Source organism: Vipera berus, assembly GCF_964194415.1.
Source record: "Vipera berus genome assembly, chromosome: 3".
NCBI classification, from domain to species: Eukaryota; Metazoa; Chordata; class Lepidosauria; order Squamata; family Viperidae; genus Vipera; species Vipera berus.
In genome coordinates this window covers 131,013,667-131,030,818 of record NC_138204.1, presented here as the reverse complement: position 1 = coordinate 131,030,818, position 17,152 = coordinate 131,013,667, and the positions used below count along the sequence as shown (strand labels likewise).

The 17,152-nt window shown below is 38.0% G+C and overlaps 1 protein-coding gene across 1 annotated transcript in view; it reads left to right on the top strand.

Annotated features, from left to right (window-relative positions):
- The window catches only part of DNAH5 (dynein axonemal heavy chain 5), a gene marked incomplete at its 5' end in the record, with an annotated part of 158,139 nt that overhangs the window by 122,865 nt on the left and 18,122 nt on the right, over window positions 1-17,152 (top strand). Inside the window, 7 exons of the mRNA XM_081325578.1 lie at window positions 5,314-5,557; window positions 7,152-7,266; window positions 10,002-10,192; window positions 10,588-10,709; window positions 13,381-13,530; window positions 15,543-15,788; window positions 16,488-16,707. Of these exons, the coding sequence (XP_081181704.1) occupies window positions 5,314-5,557; window positions 7,152-7,266; window positions 10,002-10,192; window positions 10,588-10,709; window positions 13,381-13,530; window positions 15,543-15,788; window positions 16,488-16,707 (1,288 nt within the window). The remainder of the gene's footprint in view (window positions 1-5,313; window positions 5,558-7,151; window positions 7,267-10,001; window positions 10,193-10,587; window positions 10,710-13,380; window positions 13,531-15,542; window positions 15,789-16,487; window positions 16,708-17,152) is intronic.

The window sequence follows — 17,152 nt, the reverse complement described above, 5'->3', positions numbered from 1 at the left end:
CATGGATCTTACATTCCAGGTTCCTATGGAGAAAAAATCTTTACAGCATTGGACTTTCCTTTCACCACCAGATACATCCACAGCTGAGCATCCTTTTGGCTTTGGCCCAGTCGCTTCATTCTTTCTGGCGCTACTAGTACTAGCCCTCTGCTCTTCCCCAGTAGCATATTGGACGCCTTCCGACCTGAGGAGCTCATCTTCCAGCGTCATATCATTTTGCCTTTTGGTACTGTCCATAGGGTTTTCATGGCAAAGATACTGGAGTGGGTTGCCATTTCCTTCTCCAGTGGATCACGTTTTGTCAGAACTCTCTGCTATGACCTTTCCGTCTTGGGTGGCCCTGCACGGCATATCTCATAGCTTCATTGAATTACACAAGCCCCTTCGCCACGACAAGGCAGAAATCCATGAAGGGGACTTTGCTCCCTAAGATCTCTCAAATTATTTTCTTTTCTTTCCCTGATTGGTATTTATATTTGGCTTTTTTAAAATAATATTTGTGTGTAAGAAAAAATAGTATAGAAATAGAATCAGGTAAGTAAAAGGAATTTACAAATATGAAGTTAAGATTTTTCCATATTCCTAAGTGATTAAAGATACCGGAATATCTTTGATCTGTAATAACTAGTAACCTCTATGCAGAATACAAAGGTCAGGACTAATATACAATAAGATATGGAATTATAAGTTCTAATAAATTATTTTTAAAAACATTTAAAAGGAATAAAAGGTATTACTAATACAGTATACAAAGGAAGAAAATGAAAAAGAGAAAAATCTAAAGAAAACAATCACACTTGAACATTCTAACCCTGGTGATACAGAATGTGGTTAGAATGCAGAATTGCAGGCAAACTCTGCCCACAGGCTGGAGTTCAATCCTGACAGGGCTCAAGGTTGACTCAGCCTTCCAAGGTCAGTAAAATGAGGACCCAGATTGTTGAGGGCAATATGCTGACATTGTAAATCACCCAGAGAGTGCTGTAAAGCACTTACCTATTAAGAACCACTTGCTTATAAATTGTGCTCTTCCTGCTCATTATACTCCAGCCATTGATTGTAAGCAATATATTAGAAATGTATGTCATACTGTAAATATCTAAGATTGTTGTGAGATATATGAAATATAAGGATGCCATTCTTCTTTGAATTTAATTAAACTTCCATTCTGAACAAATAGGCAGTACTTGTTTATCAATTGCCTCATTCAGTGACTTTTTGCAGTCACAACAGTCGTGAAAAAAAGTAATTTTGAGAGCAACCTTCACATTTACAGCCTTTGTAGATCTGTAAATCAAAGGAAAACTGAAGTGAGAGCGTAAGCACAGTCATAGTTTCTCTTGGCAGCTTAGTTGCCAGTTCTAATTGTGATCACTACATGAGGACTACCTACCTATATACCAGAGGTGTCAAACTCGCAACGTCATGTGATATGTCGCTATGTATCTTGACTTTTCCCTCATTGCTGGAGCTGGGATAAGTGCAGTTTTGGCATGATGCATCCAGCCCATCGGCTGGATTTTTTTTTATCAGCACTGGATGATGATATGTTAAGATTTCATTTATATAAGTGTTATATGAGAAAATCTTTATTTGCTATTCCAGGATCCAATGTGGGTCAGTCACCAGGACCAGAGATTTTGTCTTCTGAGCTTTCAGACTCATGCTGGGGCCCATCTTCAGGGAACTTCTCTCTAGCAGAGCGTGTTTGGTAGAGAGAATTTCCCTGAATTTGGGCTCCAGCACTTGTCCCAGTGACCGACCCAGATTGGATCCTGCAACTTTATTTGCTGTGTTTTAAATGTATGCAATCAAAGTTAAACCAGTTATGTTATTTTCTTTCTTTCTTTTTTACTGTCAAGATTTGAATGATAAGGTTGGAGGGATTTGTTTAAATGAGATATACATGTAGAAAGAAGGGATTTTAGTAGGTTTATTAGATCAAGTTTATAATACGTAGGTTGTTTTTGTGGTAACCCTTAATGGACTTTTCCTGTTAGGATGGATGATGAGGTTTTAAAGATTTTTTAATAGAGACTGCAATGAGATATAGATTGAAGAGAACATGTGTAGTATTTTAAGATAATTTTATCTAATAGATAAAATTGATTTACATTTCACAAAAGGCACAGATAATTGTGAATGGAGAATTTAAAAAAAATCCTTGAGAGATAGAGAAAGGGACTAGGCAAGGATTCCTCTTGTCAAGATTGCAATTTATTTTAGCTTTGGAAGTATTGAACAGAAACATAAGGTGAGATGAGAGAATTGCTGGAGTGAAGGTTAAAAAAGAAACTTACAAATTATGGACATTTGCAGATGAATTAGGACTGCCTAACTTGAAATTGCTGGTTAGTCTGGAGAAAAGAGTAGGTTCTGCTGAGGAATAAAAAGATCTTATAATTAGAAAGGCATGATCTGAGGTTCGGATGACATGGTTTTCATGGTAGATATTGTGAAGACTAATGTAAATTTTAGGAATTATTATTTTACAAGAGCCATATTGAGAATATGGAACAGATATAAACCCAGCCTGCCCAAAAATCCCTTTATGTTTCTCAGTACTTATAGGAAAGAAAAAGTAGGTAAAGCAATATGGTTAACTTATCCAGAGTTGTTAGAACAGGTACATTGAGAATATAAGATGAAATCAAACGAGCAATTGACTGCAGAGGAATTTAGTTTTTAATGCTTTTTATAAGCACAGTTAAAATAAAGATTTAAGATAGATATGACGTTTGAAATTGAAAAGCAGACAGAATTGGAGCTAAGTACAAATGATGAACATGTAATTGCTACAAAAGTATCAACTTTTATTGAAATTTGAAACTTAAAAAGAGCAAGTGAAAGATTATGTGATAAAATGGGCTAAGAACTTTGGACTCATTATACTGGTGGATCAATGGGAAAAGATGTGGTTAAAAGGATTGCTATAACTTAAAAGATATATTTTATATAATAATGTACCATTGGTATATGACTACTGAAAAATTGTCTAGAATGTATAAAGGTATCTCAAATGTGGATAACGTGGAGGGTCATCTTATCATGCTTGGTGGGCTTGCAAACAAAAGCCGTACTTAATCATTATTCTTCCTTATTTTCTTTAGTTCTTTCTAATATTTGTATTGTTTTTAGCCTGTTGAAAAGTTGTTCAATAAAAATTATATTTTCAAAAAAAACCCTGATAAGCTGAGGTTGTTTGCGTAATCCTCACCATCTAAATTAAACCATCTAATTCATAAAAAGTTCATCGTTCTGGTTTGGGGGACAAAAACAGATCGTACTTTTCTAATTTGTATTACTGATTTTGTTGAATTCCACTAATCAGAAGGTCAAAGAAAAGAAGACAGCATGTTGCCTTGAGCTTTGAATCTAGTAGATAACTGGATATTTAGTTATTAGTTCAAGTCAGACTATTATGTCTGATCCTAATTACATTTCTGCACCTGTTAGAGATCAAATTTGACATGGCTTCAAACTGATATTTGAATTTGGCACTTAGAAGTCATGGGGAAAAAATAGGATAATTTATGAGAATTTGGGGAAAGCTGGCTGGAGAACTTAATAATTTATTTCTTTGAAATGTTCCTATTTTTTTTTTGAAAAGCTTTCATTTGAGCTCCTATTTTGTAAAGTGAAAAACAGTTTCTTCCAGTGGCTTATTTCTTCCTAATGTAAAGAGCAACTTTGAAGGTTTGCTTTAAAATGTGATTTTTATTAGCCAATGAGAGGATGGAGTTAAATTCTCCCTGAGTGCCTGCTCAGAACTCAACATTATCACATTTCCCCAACATTTTATTTTAAAAAAATGTGCAAGTTAAACATAACATCTATTTATTGTCTTTCTTAGATTGGCTGTAAAGTTGACAGATTTTTTCCTCACAGAAATTTAAATAGCTTCAAATTGTGAAAGAACTTTACAATGAGTTAAAAGAAAATGACTACATATGATAATACATTCTAGGTGATAATGTGTTTATAGTTAATTATCAGGATCTCATTCCTGCCATCAAAAGGCTGAATCCATTTTTCTAGTTTTAATTCTTCCTTTAGGTATCTTATTTAGTAAGGTATATTACATAGTGAAATAAGATGTATACAGTGATATTCAGAATATAATAGTAAAATCATTGTTCATGCTGTAGGTGAAATTACCTTCTATTGTCCAGAGAGGAAAAACTTTTAGATATAAGATGACATAGTGGAACTTTGTAATTACATGTATTTATATCTGGAAAATGTCTTCTTCTCAACTATTTTCATTCCAGTTTGAAATAGAAACCAATTAAAACAAATGGAATGTTCTCTCATTGCTTTCTGGATTTTTTTATTTTATTCTTTCACTTCAAAGCTAATGCTCAGTTTTTCTATGACCGCTTGTCAAAAGAAAACCCATAATTCTAAATTACTTTCATAATCTCCAATTACATTTGTTTTTACAGGCTGCCACAGGTCACTCTTTTTACAGGGAAGACATTTTAGCTCATCTTCAAATTATATTCTGCACAATAAAGGAGCTTTAGAATTAGATACAAACTAATGTTACTTTTGATAGGAAAACTCGCGTTAATTATTTTCATCCAGACTACACTACATACAGAATTTGTAGACCTAAATACAACACAGTGTAAGTTGTTGAACCCCAACCTTGACAATATTTGCTATCTTTTTAGAACATTCACAATCTCTGCCTGAATCTCTCACCTCATTCTTTAAGGATAGCACCAGTGTTGTGTATGCCATCTGGGGAGACACTATGTATGAAACATTAAATGTGAACAATGTTGAGTTATTCATCTTTAAATCTGCTTAATGTAATAATCAGTGTTATATCCTGTGATCTGTATGCTGAATGAAAAATTCATGGGGTAGTGGGTTCTATGGGATACTTACAGGCCCCATGCTGAGTAATGCTTCCAATCCACTTCATCACATAATTCCAAACATCTTTCTACTCCCACCCTGCTTTTGGCTCCTAGCTCTTTCATCAAAGTTGTAGACTGCCTGGGTGCTGCAGTCTGAATAATCTGACCGTGCTCACTTGGATAATCTTAATGTAGCTGGTTGTGGTTCAGAACGTGATTTCCTACATCCTCTGCTTTAAGTAGTCCTCTGGATCAAAGTGTGCAATCAAGGGCAAAGAACAACCCAGGAAAATGACATATGATAATGAATGAATGTCTCTTGATAATAATACTTTGGGTATCAATTTGGCAATGCATTGGTACTACACTGTAGATCCTTGCATTAACTGGCCTGCTTTCAATGATACATCGCACTGATGTATGTCTTTATGAAATGCCCTAACAGGAGTTGGAGAAAGAGCGAACTGATCTTATAGAAGATGTGACAGCTAACAAAAGGAAGATGAAAGAACTGGAAGATAACCTGCTATATCGACTGACAAGCACACAAGGCTCTCTGGTGGAAGATGAGAGTCTCATCACTGTACTTAATAACACAAAAAGAACAGCAGAAGAGGTGACCCAGAAACTGCAAACATCAGTTGAGACTGAAGTACAGATTAACTCAGCTCGGGAGGAATACAGGCCAGGTGAGATGATTTCCCCCCTCCCAAACTTAAGATCTAAACTGTAGTTATTGCTTGGACTGTAGTTTTTCTGTCCTCATTACACTTTACTCTGTGTGCAGCTTGACATGCACCTAAACCCACCTGTCCTCCAATAAAACAAGACAGTGTGCATAGAACGGAATTGTTTTATTGAAAGAACAGGATAGGTGAAACTGGGAAAAGTAGAAATACATACAATAAGAAACAGAATGCAAAATAAGCAGTATTGAGTTGCTGGTGAACATAACAATTAACAAATAAACAGATAAATCTAAATCTCACCAGCGATGCTATTTGTATGGGATGTGGATTTTGTCCTCAGATGAACATGTGCCACAAATTAGGCTGGATACTCCCTGGTGCTTCTGCTTCCTTCCAAACCTTAAAGGAAATGGAATCTGGCTTCCCAGCATGCACTTGTTTTGGGAGTGAGGATTGATGGGTAAAAGGGTTGGTTCAGCTTCCAAACAATACAGATGGGTATTTGACCCCCGGCCACTAGATGGGTCTAGAGAGCAACAACAGTATATACCAGGGGTAGGCAACCTTGGCTCCTTTATGACTCGTGGACTTTAACTCCCAGAATTCCTGAGCCAGCACAGCTCAGGAATTCTGGGAGTTGAAGTCCACAAGTCATAAAAGAGCCAAGGTTGCCTACCCCTGGTATATACACAAATTATAGCTGGGGCATGACAGTAGTATTTTAAGGGTCAAAATTAGCTAGGCCCCAAGCCTATATTGAGGAAGATTTGAGAGCTTTAATGGTTTGTGACAATTTCCTTGCAACTTTCCTTATCCACAGGAATTAAGTGATGAGGAGAATTGAAGCTCTTAGAACTGCAATATTCATCTGTTGTCACTAGCAGACTAAAGATAGGTAGTTCTTGACTTATAATCATTCATTTAGTGACTGTTTGAGGTTACAAAGGCATTGAAAAAAGTGACTTATGACCACTGCAGCATCACCATGATCAAAATTCAGGTGTTTGGCAACTGGCATGTATTTATGACAGTTCACTGTCCCAGGGTCATGTGATTTCCATTTGTAACCTCAGCTGGCTTCTGCCAAGCAAAGTCAATGATGAAAGCCAGATTTACTTAACAGCTGCAGTGATTAATTTAGCAATGGTGGTAAGAAGGGTTGTAAAATGAGGCAAAACTCACTTAACTATCTTAGCAATGGAAATTTTGGACTCAGTTGTGGTCGAAAACTACCTGCATTGGGGAATAAATCTCTAATATCTAAAATTTTGCCAAAAAAGAGTCCTCCTGTAAGTGAAGAATGGCTTTTATTGAGTAGTAAATAATAACAATGAAAGAGATGTAGTTTAGAACTGATATTACAGTTTTTGAATATGTAGATGAATATAGTACAGTGATGTGGTAAAAACAAAAGTGCAAGGGGGGGGAGATACCTGTTTTTCTTATTTAAATAGAAAATGGTTGCAGTGCACAAAATCTTTTTAGCTATTTATTATCAGACATTAATGGTCATTAGGAGATTTTATAATTACAGATTTAATAGTTGCTGTGGTTTTACATCTCTGTTGATCAAATCCAATCTTGTTTCGTTCAGTTGCTACCAGAGGCAGCATTCTCTATTTTCTGATAACGGAGATGAGTATGGTAAACGTCATGTATCAAACTTCACTTCGACAGTTTTTGGGCCTGTTTGATCTTTCACTTGCAAGGTAACTTGGATTATCTCACATTTTTCACATTCTGGATTAACAAAAATTGGCACAGCTTTCGGATAGTTGAAACGATGTGATATAGCCATCCTTGTTTAGAATTTCCAAACCCATGCCATTAATCTCATAATTTGAGAACAAGTTCTGCAGTTCTGAAAGCGTAAAAAAATGTTTGATCATAAATGACAGTGGAATAGGAAGAACGTGCACAAAATGTGATCCAGAACACCTCTCACTTTATTTTTTGGCTCTACAAAATTGGTTGACGGAGTGACTTTCCCTAAATTCGATTTAATATTCATGAATGCCATACTTTTTCTAAGCATTGTAGAGTCCCTTGTAGCTTCCCAATGTAATAATCATGCTATGAATAAAACTGAAAGGAAGGATATTAGAGAAGAAAGTGAACACTGAAGTAGCAATTCCTTTTCTGCCCACTAGGCGGGACCCTGCATGCCTCAGTTCTAACTTTTTGTTTCTGATTGCCTTAAAGCTCTTCCTATCTTCTCTGTCACAGATCTGTCTTTCTTTCTTGGAGCTTAGCCTTCCAATAGCCTTAAGTCACCTGGCTGATGGGGAAGGAAAGAATGTCCTGCCCTGGGGAATAGGAGAAGAAAAAAGTAGCAGACAGTGTAGTCTTTTCTTTAGTGGTTTCTAATGAGATCTCATTTTAAGTGTATTTCTGATGATCATTCTTAAGCCTCTCCAAGGACTTTATTCTCACAGACGAGGAGGCTTAATGCAATAAAAATCCTAAGCAGAATCGAAATATTCTCTTTTGTTATGTGTTGACATAGCAAGCACTGATCTGTGTTCAAAAACCTCCAACTTGCATTCTCTAAAAGGGCCCAAGAAAGAGAGAATAATTCAGAGGAAGTGGAATCTATAATAAGTACTCTAGAGAGATTGGACATTAAAGAGTTTGGAAAGCATCAAGTCAGAAATAATTTCCCAGGAGAAAGGGCAAATTCTTCCTGCATGCAAAAGTGGGCAGATGTAACTGCTTTTACCTTTGCAATGAGATGTCTAGATGCTGAGCATATTTTTTCCTTCACGTTCAGGTGTATGTCTCCAATAAAGCTGAGGGGGATGTCTTAGTCTAATGCATAGCTTACAGTCTAATGTATCGGATGTATAGCTTTGCCCCATACTTTGGACTACAATTCTCATAAATTCCCATCCAGCATGGGCTTGGAACAAAGACACTGGGTCTGTCTGTGGTATATTAGAAAACTGTGCTTTGCGTAGCATTTCCAGTAATTCACAAGCAAGTAAATGAAAGGGTGAGAAAGCAGGAATTACTAACAAGCTGATCTCTAAGATTACAAACACCTCTTTTAGTGTTAGCTTGGCTTTATTTATTTGTGAAAATTTATATGGCTGTGCAACTTAAGCAATTGAGACTCTTAAGTTTCAGTTATTGAATTACCAATGAATTATCTTCATGTCCTAGGCTTTAGCCTATGGAGATAGAGATTTAATTTACATATCATGTTAAACTGAACACATAATGCTTTGTGAAACCTTCCTATTTGTGCTAATGCTTGCAAACATGAAAACTGTTCAGAACTCCTTTGCAATTCACTTTAAGAGTTTTCTCGATGCATAAGATCAAATTTCCTGACAGTGAGAACAATTAATCAGGGGAATGACTTGCCTCCAGAAGTTATGGGTGCTCCAGCACTGGAGGTTTTTAAGAAGAGGTAGTATAGGGTTTCCTGCTTGAACAGGGGGTTGAAGACCTCCAAGGTCCCTTCCAACTCTGTTATTCTATTATCTAGAATCTAGAATTATCTATTCTATTATCAAGTCTACCGGATGACATTGCTTCAGGTAAGGGACCCTAAGTGTGCCCATTGTACTACAGCTTGTGAGATGGCAGATAGCACTGGAGACAGGCAATCCTGCGAAGAACCCAATTTTGTGCCATCTACAACCTTGAACTGCACTCAGAAACTTTTTGGAGCCATAGTAGTTCATGAACTAATTATGTTCATGAACATAGCAAAGTATACCCCCAGCTACTTATGCTGCTGCCTTCTGGACCTGTTTGTAGTTTCTGGATGGTCTTCAAGGGCGGTCCTGTATAGAGCAGATTGCAGTAATCCAATTGGGAAGTGACTTAAGATGAGAATGGCAGCAAGTCGAGCCTCCAGATCAAGGAAGGGGTGCAATTGATGCACAAGATATTGTGCAAAGACCTCTTAGCCACAGCTGTCATCTGCTCTCCTAGCAGGGGCTGCGGATCACTGCCTTTTTGAATTGCTTAGAGCAATGTCTTGGTGATGCCTTATCTATAACAATTCTGCGTATCCTGTCTGTTCATCTGGTAAGCGTCTGCTGAAGATCCCACCCCCATATGAAGTGATGGCAGTCTAGGCTAGGCCCTACCTTTAGTAGTCACTGCATTATGAAAAGAAGGGAGGGAGGGAGGACTAGTAGGGATAAAGATCAAGGGAGTCGATTGTATGAAGCTAAAATACTTTTCAACCTATCCGAAAGAAGAGTGAACTCTCAGCAGTCCAAACAGTCCTAGCCAGTTGGATCATATTGATCGAACAGTATTTACTGTCATGTTGAATTTGCCTCAGCAACTCTGTTTGCTTTTGCCGTAACTCACTATTATTAAGTACAGCTTTGAAAATGCTTTATTCGTGTATACTTTTACCCTTTCTAAAATCTTTGCCCTAAAGGCATTATATTACTCTTTCATCCTCTCCCTTTCTTTTGAATAGGTCTGTCAAGAGCCCAATTACAAGCAAAAGAATAGCAAATATCATTGAGCACATGACCTATGAAGTGTATAAATATGCCGCACGAGGGCTTTATGAGGAGCATAAGTTTCTGTTCACGTTGCTGCTTACCTTGAAGATTGATTTGCAGTGGGGCAAAGTCAAACACGAGGAGTTCCTAACTCTGATTAAAGGTCATAGCAAGTACATCACGTGCTGGGTGTATGGCCCTGTGCTGTTTCCTCCTTGCCTGTACAAAACAGTAATTAGAAATATTAACCTGACGCTTCACAGGGCGGGCGCTCTCCATCACTTGATGGAATGTTGAATTTGTTGATCCAATAAGCCCTGTACACCACAACCTGCAAATTTTGTGACTTTATGGTTTAGGTTTCTAAATGAAATTTAACATATGATATTCAACTTCATGCAGAGTAGGCAACATATTCTTAAATTCCAACGTAGGTGTATGAATTCCCTTTAAATAAGGGGGAGAATGTTTGTGTGTGTGTGTGAGGAGGCATTGGTAACTACTTTTTTTTTAAAACCTTACTTTTTAAACTTTAAACTTTTAAACATATATTTCTAGGTGGTGCTTCTTTGGATCTGAAAGCTTGTCCTCCTAAACCAGCTAGATGGATTCTGGATATGACTTGGTTGAATTTGGTGGAGCTCAGTAAACTGAGACAATTTTCAGATGTTCTTGACCACGTAGGTACCAGTAGGAGTTGGTATATTTTGTTTTTGCAGTTTGTTTCAATTGGCAGTTTAATGGATTTCAATTTCAATGTGTTAATCTGCTTCAGATGTATATTATCTGGCAAATGTAGAACTTGAAGCACTGATGTTTCAGAAACAAGTGTTCTGAGATCATTACAGAACATACTTTACTACCAATTCAATTTCAATTTCATCTCTAGTGGTGATGGTACCCATAAACAAGCCAGCCAGTCAGCCAGCCTTGTTCAGATCCAAAGGCAAAGGACATATAAAGCACATTTCTTTAAATAACATTTCTTTGAGCCTTTTAGGCTTAAGCACTCCTTTGTACAACTGGATTCTTGATTTTCTTACTAACAGGCCCCAATATGTGCCAGCTGGAACAAATATTTCTAACGCCATTTTCTTGAGCACAGGTTTTCCTCAGGGCTGCGTCCCAAGTCTGCTGCTGTTCACCCTGTTGACCCATGACTGTTGTGCTAGGTTTGTCACCAACCATATTGTGAAGTTCGCAGATGATACAACAGTAGTGGGCCTTATTCATGAAGACAATGAGGGTGTTTACTGCAAGGATGTTGAGGGTTTGGTGAAGTGGCGTAAGGAAAACAGTCTAGTTTTAAACAGTGGGAAAAACAAAGAGATCATTGTCGATTTCAGAAAAGGAAGGCACAGCCACACTTCTCTGGTGCATTAATGATTCATGTGTGGAGATGGTTACCAGCATCAAATTCTTGGGTTGTGCAGTTAACAAGTAGGCTGACTTGGTCGCTCAACAGTGAGACACTGGTGAAACGGGCACAGCAGCGCCTGCATTTTCTGCGTCACATGAGAAAAGGTCATCTTCCTCCCCCTGTACTGACCACTTTCTACAGAAGGACGATCAAGAGCATCCTGTCATACAGCATCACAGTCTGGTTTAGAAGCATCACTGCTTCAGGCAGGAAGGTGGTGCAGAGTGGTGAGGATGGCTGAAAAGATTATTGGCAGTTCCCTCCCTTCCATCCAGGACATAGCACATAAGCGTTGCTTGAGCAGGGTCCGTAAGGTTGTCTGGAACACTACTCATCCTCTTCACAACCTGTTTTCCTCTGGGAGGAGGCTCCGTGGTATCCGAAGCAGAACATCCAGATTCAGTCACAGTTTTGTTCCATACAGTATTAACCTTGTGAACTCTAAAGCTTCCTCCTTCTATTATGTATTCAAGATGGACAATGATTAATATTTATATACAGTGGTGGGATTCAGCCAGTTCGCACCACTTTGGCAGAACTAGTAGCTAATTTTTTGTTGCCCAGGCCCAGTATGGACTTCCAGAAGTGGCATCCACACAGAGAACCAGTTGTTCACATATTTGAATCCCACCATTGTTTATATGTTACTTATATGTAAGGGTGTAGGTCTATACATACGTTGTATATAGAATGTTTAAATGTGTGTTATATATGTGTACACTTTGTGAGCAAGCAACTAAATTTCATTTTTAATGTGTGCCGTGGGCCCACAGTAAAAAATGACAATAAAGGTTATCTATCTATCATCTATCTATCTATCTATCTATCTATCTATCTATCTATCTATCTATCTATCTATCTATCTATCTATCTATCTATCTATCTATCTATCTATCTATCCATCCATCCATCCATCCATCCATCCATCCATCCCATCCATCCTATTTGCATGCAGCTTATACTTTAAAGTTAAACCAATTCTTTAAATCTAGTATAAGAACTTGCCGGTAAAATGCTCATTGAAGTGAACTCAGGATAAAAGTCCTTCCATTACATTTTGGAGCAAACAAAGCTGCCCTGGATATTAATGCTTATAGTTCATTACAGCTTGAACTATATAAGTAGTGATAAGGACCTGTACAACTAAGGAAGGCGATGGTTCTTTCAGAAAGGAACACAGAGCCACTCATTAAGCTATCTGAAATTAAAATCATATTCTTTGAAAGTTCATCCCTACAGCCTCAAAGACATGCTATGCTCCAGTCTTCAAGATGGGAGGAAAATCTAGTCTCAAAATCACTTCACCCACAGCGTTCCTCTTACTTTGCCTCAGGAGGCCACGAGAACTGCTCCCCTCACAGGAGAGAGCTGCTGCTGCTGTATTGGTGATTGTGCTGCTTAGCAAGCACAGAATTAAAGCAAGGGCCAAAAAGTTGAAGGAACTTCCCTGCGCAGTGCATTTTAAGCTGTCAGAGTTTACTGATAGGAATAGCAATCTTGAAGATATATTTTGGTCTGCCACTAAGTTAATATTTGACAATCCAACACCCTCACCCCCTTAAGGGAAAACGTGCTACACAAGCCAAGTTTTGGGTTGTTTTGCAACTACTGTTAATATAGTCAAGGAGCACAGAGTATCCTGACTGATGGGAATGGGTGGTCCTTCAATGGCTAGTTAAACCTTAATAGGTCACTGTCCATTCAAAGACACTTTGGTGTGACATAGAATGTTCACGTAGGGGTTTTCTTCAATTTTCCTGTGGAAAATGTTGTCCTGCCAGATCACCTTGATCCACCTCAATAGCTGTTGGTCACTCCAACATGAGAGATGTCCTTAACAAATGATAAGCAGTCTGTCTTTGAATCAGGAAAAGGGGGCTGTATTGATGACTCCTGTGTAATATGACACTCTCATTGTATTATATTATTAGATCTCACGGACAGAAAAACAGTGGAAAATTTGGTTTGATAAGGAAAAACCAGAAGAAGAACTTGTTCCCAGTGGCTATGATCAAGCTCTGGACTGCTTCAGACGTCTCCTCCTTACTAGGTCTTGGTGTCCTGACAGAACTATTGCCCAGGTAGGTATATATGCTTTAGGTTAGACCAGGGTTAGGCAACCTCGGCTCTTTTATGACTCATGGACTTCAACTCCCAGAATTCCTGAGTCAGTTATGAAGTCCATGAGTCATAAAAGAGCCGAGGTTGCCTACCCCTGGGTTAGACAGTTCTGTTCTGTACCAGCCTGCTACCGGCCCTGCAGAAAAGGCAGGGACAACCCCTTTTACAAGAAGGCAAGAGGCTGGAACTAAGCCTGCCAAATGTATGGACACAAAAGCAAACAGAACAAGACACGAACCATGAAACAGGAGCTATTCAAGCGGTTGCCTTCAGCAAACCAGCCCTCCCACACATTCCCCTTTTAAACAGTTCAGGGTGTGGCTTCTCTCTGCCTTCTTCTGAGGTGCCCCATTGCCTTCCTCTGTTTACTCCTGATTGACTGCCTCCTGCGTCAGGCGTCCTTGAACAGGGCCAGCTGTGGGTCATCTTCATCCACGCTGTCAGGCTCACACAGCTGGGTCTGCGTCGTGACCAGGTGGGAGGGGCCTGGCTGAGGGCTCTCATCAGCAAGCTCTCCAACCCCCTCAGCAACCTCTCCAACACCCCCCTCCTCCTCCTCTGAATCATCTGACCCAAATGCCGAACCCACAGGCTGACCCTGAATCACAACAAGTTCTAACTTGAAAGGTGAAAGTTATGTATGAAAGTTTTAATAATAGAATATGGTGAAGAGCATCTTTATGGTTGTTATGCATAACATATACAGTTATACACATACACAAACACAATTCCATGAGCCGTTTGAAGGGAGGACTGCTTCACGTTTCCAACATGTACATTCATGAGGCTATCATTTTATTTCATTCTTCTATTGCCACAGAAGCAGCACATTTTAGTTCCTCCAGATTCTGGAGAAGATAAAGCAACATGGATCTAAAATATACAAGACTTTAGAGATCAAAGCCAGCATTTCAGACTGTATTCAGAAGCACACGGATAGCAATGCAGTATCGACAGTATTGATGTTGCAGGGTTGAAATGGTTCTAACCTACCAGCATATGGACGGTAGCAATGTGTACAAAAATAAACTTTCCTGGTAGTTCAAACGTAGCTTCCAATAAAATATGTGGCATTAATTCAGTCTCAAGGTAATGAAGGCATGGGTTATTATTGCCAGTACCTCCAAAAAAGAGCCACAATTGGTACAGCAGCCAAAGGTAGGCAAAGTTTCCTCAGGCTACAATCTCCACTTGCTGATCAAGTAGAATCCATGAATCCAGGATAATTCTCAAGAAATAGATCTGTTCCTTTAGTGTAAAATGGTTCTTTGAACTCCCAACCGATTCAGGAGTCCAAAAAGATTCTGTAATCAATGGCATTGAATGCTGGTAAGATATATAATATTTCCCAAGGGCTATATTTCCAAAACCAGCTCTTGATCTTATGGATGGGAAGAATGTTTTTCTTCAAGGTCTAGGATTTCGCTTAAACATACAGTAGTGTATACATGGCCAGGGATATCACTGTATTGTGGAAAATCTCCAAGAAATGAATGAACCTTAAAGGGACATTGCAAAACACTAGCTTTGGGGAAAGTAGTAATTGTACACTTCTTTCCAGTAAATCTCAGTGTTATTTGTGATGAAGGGATTGAGACTGTTCTTCTTATATCAGCAAGTGAATACCATTTGGCTTCAATCCCAGCTTTACAAATTGGATATTTGTCCTGTTGCTTTCAGTGAGAATGCTGAAATGCAAATACTGCTGTAGGCACCTTATGCTTATTAAAGTTTAGTGAGAATCCTGCAGACATTATTCTAAATAATATGAACATTTAGTAGTTTTATATATACACAATACTACTGCTCACATGGTATAATAAGATTTGCACCATACTTCTGTAATGTTCTAATGGGTTGATTGTACATTCATGTTCAGTCAAAGATCCTGCAAATTCTTTGTTTCCAAAGTCCCTGCATTTTTCCTATTAAATACAAGTGAAACCTTAATATATGTCTTTTTAAAAATTAGGCTAGGAAGTACATTATGGATACCATGGGAGAAAAATATGCGGAAGGGGTCATTTTAGATTTGGAGAAGACTTGGGAAGAATCTGATCCACGCACACCTCTCATCTGCTTCCTGTCGATGGGCTCCGATCCTACTGATTCAATCATTGCTTTGGGGAAAAGGTTGAAAATTGAGACACGCTACGTTTCTATGGGTCAGGGGCAAGAGGTCCATGCACGTAAACTCCTGCAGCAAACTATGGCTCATGTAAGGCAACTTTTCCATGCTAATTTGGTGTAGGGCATTTTTTAAAAAAATAGAACATTACAAATTACTAGTGAAGTTTAGCTAAACATGAATATAGCATACCTAATAGCTGTTTTTTTGGAATAGAATTTGTCTTTTTATTTCTAAAGAGCAAAATAGGATTATTTCTAGCCAGTAGCATTCTGAAAATAAAAATATAGCATGTTTTTAAATCAATTGCTCCATATATTATGATTCAAAAATATTGCTAAATTCTAGGCACAATCCAATACATGTTTATATTTGGGAGCACTCAGGAATACATATTGCTTGTGTGAAACACATTTATATTGCAGATAAATTAAGTTGTTACTTTGTTGAATTTCATTTTCAAAATAAAATTGATCATTGTTGATGATGTAGAGTGAAAGATTATGCTAGTTGGATATGTACAAGATAGCATTCATCCTACCACTGAAAATCTAATCTGTTCTAAGTAGGATCCATAGAATTCTTTCATATTCTTAGTTTATTGGTTATATTTCAGATACCTTAGGAGCTAGAAACACATTATGATATATTTGTAAAATACTGTGTCAGCACTGAGGAATTGTGAATTGTAGTATCATTGGAAGGCAACAATAATCGGAATGCATATTGTTGACTTCCAAAGGGAAAAACAAACCTAGCTACATGTCTTTTAAAATCTTCTTCTCTTAGGGTGGATGGGCCCTCTTGCAGAACTGCCACTTGGGTCTTGACTTTATGGATGAGCTGATGGACACTGTTGTGGAAACAGACATAGTTCATGAGGCCTTTCGCTTGTGGATGACTACAGAGGTCCACAAACACTTTCCTATCACCCTTCTACAGATGTCTATAAAATTCACCAATGAACCTCCCCAGGGACTTAAAGCTGGCCTGAAGCGAACGTATGGAGGTGAGTCACTTAGCCTCAGCTGTCTTACAGATATTTCATAAATTTTCCCCATAGAATTGGATATTTTATTCTGTTTTCAGCAAGACAAAATCACATACCTTGAATGATCTTAAAGAGTGCTTGGAGTATTTTGATCAGTCAGTTTGTACTGGATTTTCTACTTGAAACATATATTAAATATAAGATAAATGGCTATAGGCATGCCTATAAATAGCTGGATGTTATAATCATTTGCTAGTCAGTAAATTATCAATTAGGTCTGTAATTGATCACAAGCAAGCACTGTAATTGATCACAATTACAGATCAAAATTTAGTAAAACAAATTAGAGATTTAAATTGTGCACATATAAAGAGGATATATAATGCTTTAATTGAATTGGATTCGGAAACGGAATTGGTTAAAGACTGTATGATAAAGTGGGCACAAAATATTCAGGAACCAA